The sequence below is a fragment of the Chanos chanos genome, chromosome 8 (assembly GCF_902362185.1).
Source record: "Chanos chanos chromosome 8, fChaCha1.1, whole genome shotgun sequence".
NCBI classification, from domain to species: Eukaryota; Metazoa; Chordata; class Actinopteri; order Gonorynchiformes; family Chanidae; genus Chanos; species Chanos chanos.
This window is the reverse complement of record NC_044502.1, coordinates 12,982,858-13,003,182: the sequence shown is the minus strand read 5'-3', so window position 1 is coordinate 13,003,182 and position 20,325 is coordinate 12,982,858. Positions and strand designations below refer to the sequence as shown.

At 39.9% G+C, this 20,325-nt stretch overlaps 1 protein-coding gene across 2 annotated transcripts; it reads right to left on the bottom strand.

The window, feature by feature from the left end:
- Positions 1 to 4,153: 4,153 nt before the first annotated feature.
- On the bottom strand, positions 4,154 to 13,468 carry cnr1 (cannabinoid receptor 1). Of its 2 annotated transcripts, none has more exons than XM_030782732.1 (2): positions 13,453 to 13,468; positions 4,154 to 5,568 (listed from the first exon to the last, which is right to left on the bottom strand). In XM_030782732.1, exon 2 carries the CDS (start codon positions 5,561 to 5,563, stop codon positions 4,154 to 4,156), a length of 1,410 nt encoding a protein of 469 aa, XP_030638592.1. In that variant the 5' UTR covers positions 5,564 to 5,568; positions 13,453 to 13,468. The 2 variants fall into 2 exon arrangements, with proteins under 2 accessions (XP_030638592.1, XP_030638591.1); XM_030782731.1 differs by lacking the exon at positions 13,453 to 13,468 and having other exon boundaries at positions 4,154 to 5,356; positions 5,456 to 5,563.
- Between the last annotated feature and the right edge of the window lie 6,857 nt (positions 13,469 to 20,325).

Below are 20,325 nucleotides of genomic sequence, written 5' to 3'. Positions count from 1 at the left end.
GGGCGGTGAAATACTTCTGCTCTCTTACACCTCCTCTTGCTCCACGTGACAGTGGGATAGTCGCACGGTAAATGAGTCTGTTTTACAATTTCAGCTGTGGGCAAAAGGGTGACAAGGTGACAAATTAATGGACGTGATTGGTTTAATGCACTGTTTTTTCCTGTTTATCATTTAATTTTAAAACGTTTTTGTTTTCTTGCAATTTGGTTGGTATTTGATCCTTCACTTGACGTGCTGGCCCCGGGTATGATAAGGACAAATAGTTGTAGTAGCATGTACCAGAATAAATCCTCTGAAAATTCTTCTATTCGGTATGGTTACAGTCCGAGTGGGGCCATTGTGAGGAAATAATAGTCTTGGAGTTGTTGCTCGTTCGAATGATATGCATCTTATCGTGAATTTTCAGTTAGTGACTCATACTCAAGTTCGTCACCCCCGGCAAGGTCCTACACAGATCATACATTTAGCTTAAACTAGCACCGCCTAAAAAAAATCTGTAAATTATTAGTGTTATACTCTGGAGTATTATCACACACGGTGGTAATTATCTGCTGTAACAACAACTTTGTCACATGTTTGTTCAACATTTCTTTACCCATTTTAAAAGACAACAGTCACTGTCATCTGTGTTGTCCCTGGAACATTCGCAAGTACTTGATAGAAATACAAAGATATGTTATCAGTTATCGGGATTAGACCAACTCTGTAGAGGTGATGCAAGATCTAAATTCATGTAGGTGTACCTCTAAACATATTTACTTTGTTCGTTCGATGGACCTGACACTCGTTTTGCCGTCAGTCTTTAACTAAGGATTTAAGATGTTTTAATGTAATTCAACTTAGTTGTTGCAGTGTAATCTAAAGTCATTAACCTGTTTATTTTCATAGGTGACTAGTGTAATTGCATTTTACCAGCGATGTACATTATCATTACTTAGCATCACATGCTCGTACTATTTTTGACATTCCCAGCAGCTAATGCAAAAAAAAAAAAAAAAAAATCAAATTAATCTTACAGGATATATAAATTACATAGAACCTACAGACTATGAAACTGATCATGACACCTAAATTCACACAAGTTATTGTTGTGAAAAACGGACTTCAATTCAACGACCATGTAAGCACATGAAAATGTAGATTGTGTATCTCTGTGTATGTATTGTGAGCGCTCTGACTGCGAACTGAAAGTGAGAAATCTATTCAGTCATGAGAATCTCTCTTCAACCACCGACTACCCAGATTAGCAGAAACTAGTGTTAAGAAAACAGACACTGATAACATTAGATACTTTTCTCAGATTGCTACAGACTACATCTCATATACGTGGATGGGAGTCTGTTCTCTCACAAGCATGTCAGTTCTTCCAATCCCAGATACAGAACACTTTGTTGTAAAATGGATTATGCTATACCAGTTGCAATCTAAATCTGCTCAATTTTAGGGGTACACCCCCTCCGAACAATAGAAGGAATTACCAAAAGTAATAACGGTTTGGAGTGACCTTGTGGTTGTTCCCTTCGTGGTCCACAAGAGGACGACAACGCTCCAGAAATTACTTCGTCCTCTTAAGGAAAACACATTATTATTATTTATTCATAGTTATGTGAGTGTGTTTTTGTGTTTTACGTAAGCTTTCTTTGAGATTATATCAGTACCTATTCTTCATTTTATTTTCAGAGAATGTTAAGGTACACACAGTTCCACATAATCAACGGCAACTTTATTCAAAAGCTTGAAACAGACTACATTGCAATACCGAAAAATACAAGCGGCCAGCGAGACTGTTTTTCTTTTCTGACAGACTAATTATGTGCCACCTTAATACAGAAGCCACATCATTTGATTTATTTTATTCATTTTATTTCTAACACTCAACAAAAGCATGAACAGCGGATAAAGCTGCTATCTGAGGCGTTTTACACCAAGTAATCATTTTTAAGAATCATTAAGCAAACTGGCGATTGTTAAAAATAAAAACAACCAAATACTCACGCACTCTTTCGCACATTTACACACAAAGTAAATGTCCTTCTGGATGATCAGACCAGAAAAGGTATTTAAACCTCATCAAATATCAACACTTTTGATACCTATGTGCGGAGTTTTCTAAATTAAACATTTTAAGCAAAAACTCCTCAGAGAAAATGCACACAGTCTTGCTAGCCACCGAAACCAGCCAAGAGGAAATAATTGCGTTTCAGTATATTGTGAATTATGCTACTTGTCACCCAGAGCACAGGTCTACATATACGAGATTCTCTTGTTTTTAATAATAATAATTAAAAAAAAAGTTAGTATGTAAAACATAGTGAAGTTGCCAAAAAAAATTCACACAACAATTTATGGCTCACTGTGTAGTGATTTCAGAGTTATCGTGGTGTAGCCAGCACACCAAACAAATATTTTCTTTGCAGAAGGACAAGAACAGAATTCTCACTTCATAATTTCCAAAAACAGAGGTATAATTGCAAAATGTTGCTGTCGTAAACCATGGTCATTACTTTTTTTGTATCACAACATTTATAACACTGTACAGCTGCGTGGTGTTGGTTTTATTGTTTACACCAGTGAACACCATCCCATTGTCAATATGTTCTGCAGAGAGGAAAGGCAAAAAGATGAAAACTTTTCTTCTTGATGATAGATCTCTCGTATTTTGCAGTGACGTGGCAAAAACCCAAGAGTGGACATCACTCAGTGGCGTGTCTAAAAACACTTCAAAACATCAAATAAAACACAATCACTTTTTCCAGAAATTATTATTATTATTCTTATTGCACAATGATAATATTTACATTGCAGCAGAACTGTTGATGGATCTTTTTTTCTTTTTCTTTTTCTTTTTTTTTTTTTTTACTTTTGAAAGTATGGAGTCCATGGCAAAATACATCTCCCTGTGTTGGGCTGGTGTATTTGTTTGTCATAATAACCTGTGAAATGTCGTTCTGAAGTCCAATCTGAATCATAAACACAATGCACTAACAGGCTATCCTCACCTGGTCTAGACAGCTTTTTTTTTTTTATCTCACCCCTAGAGCCATACAGGTTTATCCATAGAACAGTGTCTAAGTGTTTGATGAATCTCTTATGCATATGAATGTCTAAGTCTGGTATGGACTGCACTATCACTCATATTGTCAGCCGTTCATTTCAGTATGCTATAACCATGACTCCACAAGTGAGCTTTCATTCTTGTGATTAACTTGAGGGTTGTGCTTGTGGATCATACTAGGTTTCCCATGACTTACCATTCAGCCAGGAAAGAAACAAAACAAAAATAAAAAACAGTCACTTTCTTACCAAATAGTTGTTTCCTGCTCTTTATGTCAAAAACAGTCAAGGGATGGATCACGAAAGAGATGCATCTCATGCAAGTCCCATTCAGCCATTTAAACATGTGCTATAGCTCGGCAAAGTCACACCCTTCCCGAAGGCTTACAAAAAGTGAAAAGTTGTATGTATATTCTCCTCTCGCCCTTCTTTTGTTTACTGTCCGATGTAAACAGCATTTCTTTTTTACAGAGACGCATGATCAAACCGTATGTCTTTCATGGTACAGAGTCATTCACGTCTGTTTTACAGAGACGCATGACCCCGTGTAATATAGACAGGTTGCTATCACATAATTACATATTTACATATCTTGCTTCAATGTTTTTTCATACTAAAAAGATCAGTAGCCCCTTGTCCCCATGTGAGAAGATATCATTGTTCAAAAAACCTGATTTCAAAGTAGAAAAATATAGTAAGCCTTCATGAGAACATAAACAATGTCGTCACGTTTACATTTAGTGATTACGCTAAGTGTGACAAACATAATACAACTCTAGTCCCAACAAAAGCAATTATAAGCGAATGGCTGAGAGGAAAAAAAAAACATTCACTTTGGCACATAGGCACTAAGATGCCATGGCGGCACACTTCATCAACACAAAAAAATAAACCAGTAATAACAATCATTTGTTTCTGCTTCACTCTGCAAGATTTGCAATTTCCTTGCATGATTACATATCCCTAGGTTTCCATAAGCACGTTTTCTTTTTTTTTTTAATTTTCTCAATACAAGTCATCTTTCGACATAAAATTTCATGATAAGCATGGCACACACACGCTGAGATATCGGTCCTCAAGCCCCAGGACAGACAACCACTCAGACAGCCTCAGCTGATGTCTCTGTGGAGACAGACATGGTCACTTTGGCTATTTTCACAGTGGTCTTCACGCAGCTCTCTGCAGCCCGGTTGGCGGCGATCTGAGTGTTCCGGTTCTGGCAGTCCGACTCCAGGCTGTTGTCCAGCTGCTGGGCGGAACTACGGCAGGCCTGACAGGCACTGAGAAAAGCCCGACGTAAGTCTTTGCTCCGCAGGGCGTAGATGATTGGATTGACCGTAGAGTTGAGCAGACAGAGCATGCTGCAGAACGCAAATACGGTTTTGATACCATCGTCCATCTTCCAGAAGAGATCGTAGACCATGATGGCCAGCACGGGCCCCCAGCAGATGACTAGAACCACCAGGATGAGAACCAAGGTCTTGGCCAGCCGAATATCCATGCGTGCCTGCTCGGGTCGCGTGGTCTGCACTTTGGTACCATCGGCAGAGTAGACCACCAGGCTCTTCTGAGACGTTCGACTGAGCATGCGCACGGCATGGTGGTGAGCCTTCCACAGGATGTACATGTAGGCGTAGATTATAAACAGAACCAGCACGCTGGTAACACCGATCCAGAACATCAGGTAGTTCTCATCGATCAAGGGGAAGATATCTGAGCACACGGACTTAAGGCGCTTGCAGTTCCAGCCCAGCAGGGGGAGCACTGCGATAATGATGGATATAGCCCACATCATGCAGAAAGCGATCACGGCCTTGGTGCGCGTCACAATACGCCGGTAGGCCAGAGGGCGGTGTATGGAGATGTAACGGTCAATAGCAGTCAGGAAGAGGCTTCCCACAGACGCGGTGAAGGAAGCCGTAACGCCGCCCAGCTTGAACAAAAACACGCTCGGACTGTCCTTCCTGTGAAAAACGTGGAAGTCCAAGAAGCTGTAGACGAAGATGACGCTGCCCAGCAGGTCAGCCACAGCCAAGCTGCCGATGAAGTGGTAGGACGGGCGGCAGCGGAGAGTGCGGGAGTGCAAGATTACGCAAAGCACCACCAGGTTCTCCAACACAGTAAAGGTACCCAGGGTCAGCGACATGACCGCCACCGCCAGCTGCTGACTGGGCGTCAGGATCATAAAGCACTCCATGTCCATGAAGTTCTCCCCGCACTGGAGGCTGCTGCCCTCATCTCCCACGCTCCAATTACTGAGTATGTCTGTGCCATTGGTGGGATAGAAAGGAATGCCCTTTAGCTTCATCTCCTCATCCAGAGGAGCCTTGTCCGGGTACGAGTGGCTGCGGAAAGCTGAGAACGGCTTCTGGAGGGAATACCCACCCTTGGCAAAGTCCACATCCATGCCAGCGCTGTCGTAACTGGCATCGTTGGAGCCGAGATATTGCAGTCCAGAGGTTATTGTCCTAAAGGTGGTGTCAGCCACACCATCCAGAACAGATTTCATGTCTGCTTCTGAGGGATGACAATTGTGGCCTAAGATGCTTCACAGAAAACCTATTAAATGGTGAGAGAATGATCACATTACGCTGTTATTGTGGTATATGTGCAATGCAATACATGTACAAAACACACAAACTAAGAGCACTGGAAAGGTATCAGTATGAAAAAATAATCCAGAAAATCCCAGTGAGCCACATACAGCCATTAGCTGAAAAACTAAACTAAAAGGCTTTTTAAAATGCCTTTAATCATAACATTCAGATGATTAAAGAGGACTCTATTTACAGACATATATTTTCAACAGACAAGGGTCAGAATATTTACATATTTGAAAGAGATGACACAGCATCCTAAATTTGTTTTCAGGAATGCATTTGGATCTGTTCTATGTCAATTTAATGACATTCTCATTTTATGTTTTAATCGTCCTCTATTTTCTTATAATAACTGTCGTTTCTTTAATCGTCATTAAATGATATGATCTGCTACTGGGATTTGGTGCCAACCACCTGTCACTTTAGGGGACATGTCGCAGACCACTGAATAATGAGGCAACAGCACGCGCTCGGCACCACTGTTTGACATTGACTCATTAGAAAAAAATCATAAGGCGTGTTTTAGAGCTCATCTTAAAAATAAATTGTAAAATGCATAAAGTGACTGTACAGTGTAATATTGAAATCGTTGATTTGTTAAATCTAATTCCATCTCTGCTGCAACTAACTATTCCAAGCAAATCCTCTCTGACCTTCGTTATCATGCAAGATGTCAGTCTCTCGCTTTCTTGTTTCGAGATACCTCAAGAGGTCGTGCTTCGCTTAGATTGTAAGCACGGATCTTACCCTTCTCTGTGGTTAATGCGACTCATAACTAAATAGAATAATTCTAAAATGTAGAAACTTAAAGTTTGTCGGCTGTTTACGGGGGGAGAAGGGGGGGTATATCTGAATAGTTAATCTACACCCAAAGAAATGCTGCCATTAAAATCCATTTGATAAAACACTTCGAAAAAGCCTAGAAAGGAGAAATGAACTTGATGGTACTGGAAATCCGCATTTAGACTAACTAACCATGAGGCGACCGTCCATTGGGTTCCTAGGAATTGTGGAATACATACGTTTTCCTTCTTTCTCTTTTGGTACAGTTTACTAATAATGCGTTATACAATACTAAGTTTTAGAAAAAAGACAGAAATTGCCGTTTCAGTTTCAGGGGGGAAACCGTTCGACAAACGCCTGAAATTCACGCAAAAGCTTCAGTAAACAAAAAGAATGTTCTTAATAAGCGCTCCACACAATATGTAAGACCTTGATAATAACAAAGAAAATAGTATCTTAGTTTTACCTTCACATGGTTTGCGCAGGTGTTGAAAGTCCTCACGTATTGTATCCACGAATTAATCCAAGATTAACAGAAGTTAGTCGATGATAGAAACAATGGAATGATACTGACAAAGTGCGCATTTACTTGTTTGAGCTCATGCACTGATTGTCTTTTTTATAAATTTTCTTAAGATGAGGGTGTTAGTTAACAATTAGCTCCCCAACAGAGTGACAGCCCCTCTCCCTTGCACAACGCCCTGCGTGAGTAAGTCCTTCTGCAGCCAGCGATGTCTGAGCTTTCTCAGATTGTGCATATTTATGAAGCATCTCTCAAAGACCAACATGTCACGTGCTCCAAGGCGCACCACACAGCGCTGGCAAACGGAGTAACGCACAAGTCAAAGAACATCCAGACACAATAGCGGGAGGGGGGAAAAGTCATAATTCCCAGAAGACCAAAACAATTAAACAAAGGAAACAGCTGCTTGGCGGTAACAACTAAGTTTTTAGTTAGCTACAGCCGGCACGTCAAACCTACACATTCTCTTTTGTGAGACATCTAACAGAGAGTATAAGAGGATCACTAATAATTTCCCCCAGAAAATAATATAGTTCACGTTCTGATATTCGACATTTGAACAGCGCATATGTGGTAAGGGAGCGATTGAAAACGAAAAATGCTGCAGAGCCATGCATACTATTTTGCATCCTTCGACCGCTTTTTGTAACGGTCCAGTAACCCGTTCTGACCTGATCCCACTCTGCACCTGTTCAGTCTCGGTCAGACTGAATCCACATGACCTGAAGTATAGTAAGGGTTTGAAAGTGCTTTTCACTGTGTCAGTAATGTTCATGAATAGCCTCTTTTCGTTGTTTTACGTCACAGCAGATGCTGGTTTACGCAACGCACACATTGCAACTATGATTATGAGCAGACACTACATCTGAAGTTAGCCACTTACTGAACAGTGTGCTCAGACAAATTAAATAATCTGGACCGCTAGAAATGAGCTGAGGCGATTAAACTGGCCTAAATCTCCCAGCATGAACTCCAAATGAAAAATGTCACCAGGATATCTCAATTTGTATTTAATCTAACTATACCATTTATCTAGCGATACCATTCGGTCACCTTCAGAATACAAACCAGTGAATCAGTCTGAAATGATGCTGTGGACGTGGTTGTTCACAGATGGTGGGCAATTCATCAAATATGATGCATAATGATCTGACCTATTTGTCAAGTCATGGACATGAATTGAATATTTTGCGGAGCTCTCGTTCGAAGCACAGGACATTCGTTTTGTTTTGTTTCTGACATGCCATGTAGAAGTGTGATAGAAACGGGTGAAAGGATGAAGGACACATACAAACTACAGAAAACATAGATGGAAATGCTTTGAACGCAATGAATGAAAACCCCCAAGGCTATTTACAAAAGTGTGTGGAACCGAATATTCTCACACAAATAAATTAAGAAAAAGAGAAAAGAAACGAAAAACACTCCGAAGGTCAGGTAAAAAAGCTATGTAAACATGGGCAATCTGTGCGAGAAGAAAGAAAAGAAAATTTAATTAGAAATCCTGTAGCCATGCATTGTCTCTGCGAATCTAGTAAAATGGTTCATTACCATAGCAATGATACATTTTCTACAGTCAGTGTCACTAGATCAATTCAAACAGATCACACTGCGTGGATTTTTATTCTGCACAGGAGTGTTTGCAGAATTAAAGTAATGACATCTTCTTCTTCTTCTTCTTCCTCTTCCTCTTCTTCTTCTTCTTCTTCTTTGTGTGGAAAATGAGGGGAGAGAGAGAGAGGGAGGGAAACACACAAAACTGACTAGGTTGAACAGTCCAGCCTCGTGCTATGGCTATGACAATAGTGTAAAGCCATCACAGTGAAAATAGCTCTTTATTATTAGAATGACAGGAAAGATCACTAATGAGGCACTGGTTTGGCCATAGTAATCCAGAATAATGTTTGCCTGGCTCTAAGGGAGTCTTTAATGGGCTGTGGTGGGCAGTTGACAATGACAGACATTAATATAGAATACATGTGGTTCTGTCAGCAGAATCTTGGCTTTATGCTCTATGTATACTCATTTACCACGGTGAAGCTCTCCAGCTCTCACAGATGAACATTCTACCCAATAAGGTGAAAGGGCTAAACTAGTAATGGACTCAAACAATAGATAACCAGACATCAATTCTGCAACTTTTTTTTTTTTTACAATAATCTTTTCCATTCATTTAGTAGCTTTTATTATATTTAGTATCTAGTCACAATAAATGATAGCAGAAAACCATGTAAGTACAACATAAGACAAATATTTTCACATTTCATTGTGACTTATTAAATTACAGTGGTACAGTTTGGTAAGTTAATCATTTGTTGCCAGATTTCATTAAAATATGTTTTTCCTTCTTTGAAATAGTGTGGTGAATTTTCTTTGAATGTAAAACATTCCACAGCTTTTCAAACCACCTCTCACATATCAGGACTTTATCAGATTTCCAGTGCTGAAATACCAGACTTCTAACTAATGCAGTAACAGAGGTTCAAATTTATTGGCTGCAGATTCTAGAATCACAACACTGAGCATCACAGTCAGGCGCTCTGGGATAAACACTCTGCTGAAAGCAAAGCTGATACTATGTTTAAACATACATGAAGAGGTTAGAGAAGTTCATTTTCGTTTTGTTTATCCGAGTTATGACTCTATTTCTAATGGCATCTCCCAAGTGTTTAGAAAGGCAGCAGTGGATCTGCAAGTTATTCAAGGGAAGAAAGAACAAAGAAGTATGAGGTTTGAGAGTATACAGTGCCGTGCCATTCAACGTCTTTTTAGTGAACCGTTCCTGATTATATAAAAGTCCAAATAAGTCAAAGTATCCTGATATCTGTATTGTTATTGTCTCTAGACTCTCCAAAGGTTGATGCTGTTGCATAACAGGACTATAAAAGCACACACTGTGGAAGGCGCTGTCATGGATAGATGCCTGAAATGCTACTGTAGTCTTATGTGATTGTTTTCTATGACTGTACTCAAGCTTTGCCAATTCAGATGGTGATCTGTGACGCAGGTCCAGCACAGTGCCATCTGGGCATCGCTCACGGTACATCTCGTCCCGTCATGGATCAGAGCTCGACGCTGGTGACTCATCAGCAATCGTGATGATACTGTTGGATCGGAGAGGTTTCCTGTACTTAGCAGGCTGATTATGAGGGGGGGGGGGGGGGCGGGGGGGGGGGGGGGATGCAAATCTGCTGTGAAATGTCAATAGCCAAGATCACGATTATGTTTGATGAAGGGAAGTCTCTTGACACCAGCCTCAGACTCAACAGAGATAAAGTTCTTTCATGTGTTCACTGACAGGTTAACACATATTGGTATGCAGTCTCAGTACCGAGGGACTTCTGGCGCAGACGAGAACGGGCACGGATCTTTGGGGACTGATGTGAGGTAGAGATTGAAATTGTCCAATCTGTACTTAACTTGTATCAGCTTGAGTGCCAGTGCGTTTCGTAAAGACGAAATCCGTAGTGGTGGCAATACAGATTTAAAGAAGGGTGATAACCGATGCTATCAGTGTTCTCATGGACTGATACCGTCAGAGAGGACTCACTTTCTCGCTGCTGCACAGAAAACCCTTAGAAAGGCAGAAATGTCACAGTATTTTACACAAGTGAAACATTGGTGTGGGGGAAAAAAACAAACAAACAAACAAGAGTATAAAACTTTTTTTTTTTAATAACTGTATTTCAAACCTCTGTAGCTAGCAATGCCAGCTCCCCCGCCTCTTCATGTGTTCCACTGTGCTAAAGCCTCTAATGCAGTTCTAATTACCTCATCAATCCAGGAGCTCACTCTGGGCTACAACATTACAGATCTGTCAGCTTATAAGAACACTAAAATTGTTTCCTCCCATCAGATGAGTCATTCTAACCTCTACTAAAGACTCTCACACTGGAGGAGAAGAACTAAAGATTCACACCCTAAGAGTGAAATAGTGCTTCACACCGAATGGAATATAGTCATCCTGGACTAAAATGCGAAGGATGTCACTTGATAATGACCTCACTTGTTCAGTGGTCATAGTTTGGCCTGACCAATTAGTTATCCTGTAAGTATAGATTCTGAGACTGGCTTAGTCAAGCTCTTCCCTCCACTATAATTTTGGTTCTTACTCACACCGTGGTCTCTAATAATCGGGTAGAGTTGTGACGCTTAGATGGACGGATGAACTGGAATGGGTCGCATAAATAAACAAATCGCTACCAATAAAGCTGTAGGTTTATTTATGGACTGGCAGTCCCCCTGTGCTAATTTTGGTAGGAGTAAATCACAGTGTGTCCAGTACTGCGATGTGTGTTTTAGATATGTAATAGTCAGAGGGAGAAAAGCACAATTACAGTGATATTCTCACATGTAATGAGAATGTGTTTTCTTTATGAGTCTTTGAGGAAATTTTGTGTAGTGGTTTGATTTAGTCAGTGTGAAAACTGCTATTATGTCAGTCTGAGGTTGACTGAGAATGACTTAGTGACTGGCTGAGTGTAAAATCATCTCACACTCTTGACAATCCAATATGACTCCTTATATTTCTTTTAAGTACATTTAAAATATTTCAACATTTCCAAGTAACTTTGAGGGAACAGTAACTCGATGATATTTTTATGACAGTTTTACAGTAAACAAAACCAATGTCAATGAGCTGTCTTAAGCAAGGAGAAGTTCAGTTAAGCGTCTGGAGTTTCCGTCACATTCTTCACAATGCCCAGCTTACGCAATCGAAAATAGATCGCCGCTTTCGCACAGAGGCGGCTTCACCGGTTATGCTAAATGATGATGTCTCCAAAAACAATCCCCATGCATGATATTTCCCTTTCTCTGTTTTTCATCAGTACCTCAGACAAGGCCGTTTTCAAAATGAACCGGCGCTTTGGTGAACCTAACATCTTTAATGTACTAATGCGTTACCATGGCACCAACCTCACAAACAAACGGAGACAAATGAGGACTCATAACAACTGCCTGGCCTTCATTTCTCTTTTTTTTTTTCTGGACAGAGCAAATCAAGACACATTCAAAGACATCTCTACCTCATTTAGCGAAAGAAACAGGTGCACTTTCTTCTCTGTAACAGCCAGTATCAGTGAAGACTTACTCACAAGACAATGCCAGAAATTGCAGAGTTTTAGGATCAGGGGGTTATAGACTGAAGCAGATAAATTGTGAACAGAACAAGTGACTGTGTCAATTTTAGAACAATTATGCCGCCTAGCCATCCTCATTATCCGAGAAAGCACACGACATATGTCATCGGTCTCTCACAAAGGACTTTTGAGAGTCACTTGATGAGTGATTTAAACTTACATGTCCCTACAAATTTGGCTACTTGAATCCAACGCTCTAACATCCAGGTTCTTCACTAGCACTGACAGACTCCCAGAAGACAGGCTCTGACCCAGTGATCCTGGCGTAGAAGCTCTCAGCAAGGGATGTGACACTACAGTTTCTGTCGTCTCAACACTGTATTCCAGAGTCACAAGGTGAATGTGTCCACTGTATGACAGATAATTGTGACTCCAGGCTTCACCATCGCCCAATTATTTCCCAATTCGCAAAGACCTTATCAGCAGAAAATTCTCCCTTTGTTGCCATCTGTAAAGCTTCCAGCTCTTTCTAAAATCTAATAAATCCCACTGAAGAGACAACATGGTATGTCGTTGGCATGACAACCACTTGAAACCTAAGTCCAATCATTGTACCTCACGCTTGTGGGTGAGGATGTAGTGACAAACATAATTGGAAAAAAAAAAGGAAAAAAAAACTTAATTTAAAAATGAATGCGGTGAATGTCTATCATCATCAATCTCACATAGAGAACAACACTATAAAATATAATTCAGTGGCAATGAAATGGAAGTACATTGAAAATGCCTAATGAAGGATGTGATTAGCTTCCACTGCCAGACAGGACCATTAAGAAAATAAAGTCAGAAAGACCGAGAATGATCATTGGACCTTAACCATTTTTTGGTGAGTTTGTTTGTCTTATTAATGATGTAGACATACAGGGACATACAGTCTCCTCCTGACGCTACCCTACACAGAACCACACACACCTGAATCTCCAAAAAGGGCTCTCGAACAGCACACATCAGCACATCGCATGCTTTGGTGCCATGGCAACCGGGCCATCACAGATCATGATGTTGAGGTTCCTCTGTCATTCCACAAAATGGCAAACCCACTGACAGTCATGAGAAATGAACCGAGGTTCTTCCTCCTTCTTGGCTGGAGGGGTGGTAACATGCTTCCCGCTGGGCGCAGGTCCTTATCATACAACACAGACACTTCCAGGAGCCTCTTAGTCACATTCACGTGTGCCTCTCCGGAGTGGAGGGCATGTGTGATAGAGCTTTTCACTAAAGCCTGTTTAGTATTCCTCCAGTGGCACTACGAGAGGAGAGGCCGGCGGTTTAATGTGACGATAAAGCAAAGACCATTAAGACGGTATGGAGCACTCAACATTCAGTCTACAGTGCTACAGGTCTGTGGCACAGCGAGAAGCCGGCCCTATTATTTTACAGCAGAGCAAGCAGAGGCGAGCATCTAAAACAAATGAAAATCCCATTTACAATTCACCGGTGAAAGCTTAAGTTTTATGTTTTGTTCCCACAGACGGTTTACGAAAAAAGCACAAAAACTAATGTTCCAGAGCAAGCTGGTTTGAACATTTTAAATACAAATTTAAATTTTTCTTTTTTGAGGGAGCTTAAATTTAGTGTGTGTGTGTCTGTGTGCGTGTGTGTGTGTGTGGGGGGGGGGGGTTCCCACAATTAACTTTTCTGTTTTCTCTTTTCAGCTTCACAACGAAAAAAATATGGCATCAATATGAGGGAAAATAAGCTTTTGACCATCCGGTTTGGATGCTGAATGCAAACTACAGCTTGTATCGACTTTTGATGTTTATGTGTCCAATTCCACATCTTCAGAGGGTTTAGAAAACCAGACTGGACCGCACACAGATGAAATTGCGCCTGTCAATGCATAAACGCTGTCATCCCCACGCAGCAATCTGTGCCTTTGAGACATAGAAAATTCAATCTCTCAGGTGTTTGTCAGATCTTTTGGTGACATGCAGTCTACTGATTGTCTTGTCAAAACTCCATGTCTGTTTCTATTCCTTCTGTTCAAATCAGACAAGTGTTTTTTTGTGTGTGTGCGTTTGTGTGTGTATGTATTTTCTGACGGCAGGGAAAGCATTTCACTTACCATGTATGCAGGCAGAGGATGAAATCTATTGTTTGTTTTATCTTGACCAGTGTAAGATGGTCTTTGTTTTATCTTAGGATTTGATTTGGAAACATACAGATGGTAGCTGTACTCTGTGGACTGTTCTGAATCTTTTAACTTCTTTGAACAGAGTAAAAAAAAAAAAAAAATTAATATGTCATTCTAAAACTGTGTAAAGACCATCAGTGGTTTGGAAAAAAGATTCTTTTTAACAGTCCCTGCACTCTGTGGGTTTTAAATGATACAGAGAGGATGTAACAAACTGAAAGCTGAGTTGGTGTGAGTTTATATCATTAAGAATCCTCATAGTAAAACAACTATTTAAAATATTCTAAATATCCTAATGGTTCTAAAATTTCATGGATCAATTATGATTTGCAACAGTGGATCTTGGACCCATTTGTAAGACTGAAATTGCCAGTCCATTGTGAGACTACAGACTACTTGCTTTCTGAGCATAAGAAATAAGAAATAACAGATAAGAAACACAAATGGAAGTGCTTCAAGCTTGAAATAAAATATCCAACTTGGATCATCTACAGAGGTCCAAATGATGATTTTTTAAAAAAATCTAATATAACTTAATATAATCTCTCTAAATCTCCTCAAACCAGAGCTGCTGTATCACCCTGGACTCATTACCTCTATAGAGAAGACCAGCTTTACACTGCAAGCCGTTCCCTTGACAAGCTGTGTACTTAAATTAGCACTGAGGAAGCACTGTTGTGGATTATTCCATCTAAAATTCTTCAAGGACAGCTGCATTAAATCATCAAAATTAAAAGGCCACTATAAGATGCACTTCCTCAAACTTATACGGACAGAAGTAAATGTATTGTGTCATTGGAAAAAAAATCTTGCACTCATGATAAACCTCATGTTCTGAGAGCTTTGAACGTGACGTTTCTCTAAGGGGTCAGTATTTTTGTCAATATAAGCAATGTGCCTGAGAGCAGCTTTTGAAATATGCCCTTTTCAGGATAAAAGGCTCACGGTACAAACTGTCACTGATGTGATTACCTAGTCATGGCCGTCATAACAATGGTCTTCTCTCTCTCTCTCTCTCTCTCTCTCTCTCTCTCTCTCTCTTTTTTTGGCCCATTCTGCTCTCTCCTCCAAATTCGTTCAGAAGGGGAACAGAGAGTCTCTCTCTTGTGTATGGGATGGACTTAGCTTTGCTTTTGTTTTTTCTTGTTTTTTGTTTTTTCACTTTCATCTTTCTGATCTCTAGAGGAGCCATGCACAATAAAGCCCAGGGGACATTTCTCTGTTTGCTGTTAAATATTAAAGTCCTTGAAAAGACGATGAGGTAATACGTGTACTGCGCATCGGGGGAAAACGTACGTCTCTTCCATATTGTTGATGGTAATACTGGAGAAAATTCAATTCTTAAAACACGCAAAAATCGAGGGTGTATGATCTCTACACAGATCAACACAAAAGATTTCTGCCAAGAGTATACAATGACTCTTTCACTCAAAAATCTTTTCATTATTCTCTACATTCAAATCCCGAGCAAATTATAGCTAGGAAAACCTCCTAGAGCCCCGGGCCTTAGAGTACTTTGTGAATGAATGAATATATATATATATATATATATATATACACACACACACGAACACGTATATACATACACACATTTATTCACTGAAATTACATTTGAAAAAAAAAAAAAAGAATTTGGATTTATTTTGAAGAGGCTATAGAATATGGAAACACAATCATTCCCGGATCTGGTCCAACGCTTTTTGAAGAAATTGACAAGTGGGATGGCAATGTTCCCTTTAACCAGTATGAAAGATTAGTTAATGAAAGATGAAATTATACTTTCATTTGCCAAATGGCCAGGCGCAGAACTATTCTTTTGACCAGTAATTACAAGATTATGTTGCAGCTCACGAAAAGAAAACAGGAGAGAAAAAAGGCTTTGATGAGAGAGAGAGAGAGAGAGAGAGAGAGAGATGGGGGAATTAGAGAGAGACAGATTTTGTTGTATAGCTACCACTCAGACTCCACTCTTAATTATTTAAATAAATAAATGCAAACCATTTTCAAAACAGGCTGATTTATACCACGTTTACCTCATCTATACTCCAGGCTTATTATTCAGAAATGGCATAGAGCTCATATTGTACCCACTGGCTTTAACAGCAGACTTTCATGTCTAGCACCGGTTTTGAAAGGTATACCGTCTCACAGAGGAGAGCTATTGTGAGGTAAATGTAAGTTAGATCATTCTTTGTGATTCTCATGGATCAGATGAACTGAGAGTGACAGATTGGGTGACTGGTCATGGGGGAAAGCAGAGAAGCTTCTAGAAAAAGACCCAAAAAAATGGCTCTGGGCAAGAGGACTTGTCGTGGGAAGAAGAGACCAGAGCACAAAGATAGCCTCTGCATCTTCCAATGCCTGGACGGAAATTTTAGACTTATCTTGAGGAAGACTGGAACTAATCTGAAAAAAGTATGTGTAATGGAAAAATATGTCTGTATGAAAATAGTTTTAGAAGAAACAAAGCACTACATAAGACTAAAATTACTTCTCTTAAATGACCAATTTGATCTTATTAATGGCTTATTTTGTTAACTGATACAACTGAGAAAGTGTTGTGCAATCCAAACACTTTGAACTTTGATTTGTTAGGTAGCTGACACACTGGCTAAGCAGTTCATACATTCAAAAGGCCCCAAATCTAATTTTAGTGGCATGAAAAACCTATTCGCATGGAGTAACAAAATATAAAATCTGATATGTCACATATACAATGCAATTTTTTTCAAATGAAATTTCCTTATTGAATTACATCTGTTTACAAACACTGTGAACTTTATTGTGGGGACATGACTGCACCTAGCGCGCGGTAAAACTTCCCGGCTAAGGGAGATTAAGACAAGCTCGGTGAATGCAGTATCAGATGGAGACGCGGGGGGAAAACTGACCTTATCACACGCTATCATTCACACTAACAATATCAGAGGGAGACAGGCTGCTTTTACTGAATATCATAAGAGACCAGCAACAAAATATAAGTGTGATATCTCACTTTCGACGTCTACAGGTTGGCCTTGGGCTTTGAGACTGCAGTGGAAGACTGAAAGCGGTGCAGACAACTGCAGCCCATAAACCGATCAATCCGCAGCACGACAAAGCCGTCGAACAGGTTGACCTAACGCTGTACAGCGAACATGAGAATTTTGCTGCTGATGTTGACTATAGCGGAAAAAGAGCCACAGATTAAAATACTGAACCCAAAACAAGTGGTAATTTCAGTTACCTAGACATGAGCAAATCCAATAATTTGAACTGCTGTTCCGAATGTGATTGGCTGACTCAATTCGGCTTCAGACGGAATAAAGCAATTACGTCAAGAATCAGCTCCAATACATGGCTTAATGGTAATGTTTTATTCATGAAATGCACTTGTGTGCGTGTATTGTCCCAACTGATTGTAATACTCCAAGAAAAAGACCTTATTTTAGCTAATAAGAGGGAAAAGTCATTGGACAAACTGGCACACGTTCACCTCACTGTTTGATATTTATGTTCCACCTTATATTGAATCTCTTGCTTGTGCTCATTCGAAAGTGATCCTCAAAAGATTTCTCATAGTGCTGAGCTTCTCTGTCTGAACGCTGATACTTATCTGAAAGGCAGATGGATTTTGGATTTCGTTTTGTTGGGGTTTTTTTATATATAATAAAAGGCAAAGTAAATAACAAATAGCAAAACAAATTCCATAAAACAGCTCCATAAGTCTGACAGCGAATGGGAAGAGATGGCCCACTTCTCATTCAGGTGTGTCTGTAAAATAATTACATGGTAAACACAACAGAACTAATGAGGTTGGCGTTTCCTGTCAGCCGCATGTGCGCACACACACACACACACACACACACACAAACATACACACATATTCAAACAGCAGTATTCGTTAGAGAGGAATGTAAACCTCTAGCTTCCTTCAGAAGAGGTTGAAACTGTCAGGGGAAAACAATGGCCTAGCGGAAGGGAATATGGGCTGTCAGTATTGGATTGGCCTTGAATGATTCATTTAATACCACATAACTGAGTTACAAAGAATGTATCAGACATATCCATTCTTGGACTAAAAGCTGGAACATACGGAGTCCACAAACACAACTAGGAAGCCAAGAATCAACATTTTGTCGTTGAATTAGAACTGTGACTCTGTAAAATAAGATCCCCAAGTCTGTTTGATTTTATTTTGCAGGGTAGAACACACAAAAAAAAATCCTTTTTATTTATTTATTTTTTAGCCTCAAAATTTTTGGAATGCGGCCCCCTAACAAGACACTCTCCTAACCAAACCGGTTGTAAATCTTTTGACTTCCACCCCCATTAGACATTAGGGCGTAAGACAGTACAGATTCTGCTTCACAAAAAGGGTGACTCTGAAAGCCGGCACAGGGCAAGTTCTTAGAAGAGCTTTGTGTCAACTGGAGTGGAACAGGTAGCACTGGACTCTGACATATATGCACTTCTTACACGGATCCTCATCTGCTACCGCCTGTGTGGACTGAATTTCAAGATCCATCGCAAGAGACCCACGTCAGAAGATGGTCTGTGTTAGAGAGAGAGAGAGAGAGAGAGCCAGGTGTGCTCTCTAGCAGATGTCCAGAGTACAGAAGATAAATAAAAAATGAGGTTCACCTGTGCCCCTTCACCAGGCACCGTTCATGTTTTATTCACTTGTGTTTTCACCACCACCACCACTCCATTCATTCTTTCACCCGCGAAAGTTGGTTCCCTCAGAAGGAAGCGATCAATTTGGAGATATTCTCACGTGCATAGAGCGGAGCTGTCCTTTACTGAATTAAACATCAGCATAAAAAAAAAAAAACAAAAACGTAATCCTAACACAAACCGACCAAAATGACAGAAACACAAAATACAGAATTTCAAATGTTAAAAAAAAAAAAAAGCGCAAAAAAAAAAAAGAAAAACCCTGACTGCAGTGCCAAGACTTTAGGAACCGACTACAAAAGTAAACTGCCTGCTTATTCACACTAAAAGGGCTATTCACTATTCTCACGACGCATGAAAAGAGCGCCTCGAGATTTCAGTCTTTTCTTCCTAAAGATGAAAAAAGAAAAAAAAAAAAAAAAAAACCCTCTTTCAGCTCCTCATAGATAGACATCCATGAACTTTACCTTGTATAACACCAAGATATGTGCTGGGGTTTTTTTGCTGCAGGCAGCGTTCTACACCGAGCTCTCACGCTCACAGCTTCATTCATAGTCGAGAAACAAGCTAATCAAATATTTAGCTCTTACTGCGGGAAAAATGCAGACTCAGAAGGCATTAAGATACATTAATGCACATTTTGAACCCGTTAAACTTTACTACATTACACTGTACTATAACAATATGACGCAAAGACTCTTACACACAGTATAAATCCAGAGGAAACCATACCTTTGTCACAGCCTTACAAACATAAACGAAATGAACCTGTTGCTATATGAATACGCATTCGCTGTTCGTGTGAGATTACACAATGGCATGGTTTCACAACCTCTTACCTTCTAACTTCCTCCCTGTGGTTAATGTAGTGCAAGCTCTGTTGAGCAGAATGCATATTTCGCTTTGCTAAAACTGCATTACATGAGCCACAGTGTGTATTCTCATAATGTCCTATTTAATATCCTGGCAACTTCAGATCATGCAACAAAAAAAAAACCAAAAAAAAAAAAAACCCACATATCAGCCAGAAGTGACTCACTGCAGTATCTCTCTCACTCTCACAACCATGAGGGGCCATGAGGAGCTTCTGCTGGAGGACACACACAGCTTAACGTGGTTAGGAAATTCTATACAAACATTAAATGAGATTATCTTGGAAGGACTTTCCTTGTACAGAACAATAAAAAGTATCATCTTTGTCTATTTACAGTTAGAACAAAAGGCAATGGATCACATTAATATGCTGACATTATGTATGAAAGAGACAAAGTGTGACACAACAAATATTAATGCGATTACGTTGTCAAGCAGTTGTATCTTCATTATGATAATTTTAACCGTACCACGGAAAAATTCGCAACTCTGCCTCTTATCCCAAGGCTTGTTCTTTCGGTAAAGCGTGAGGAATTTGGGGATTTTTAGATTTGCATTTTT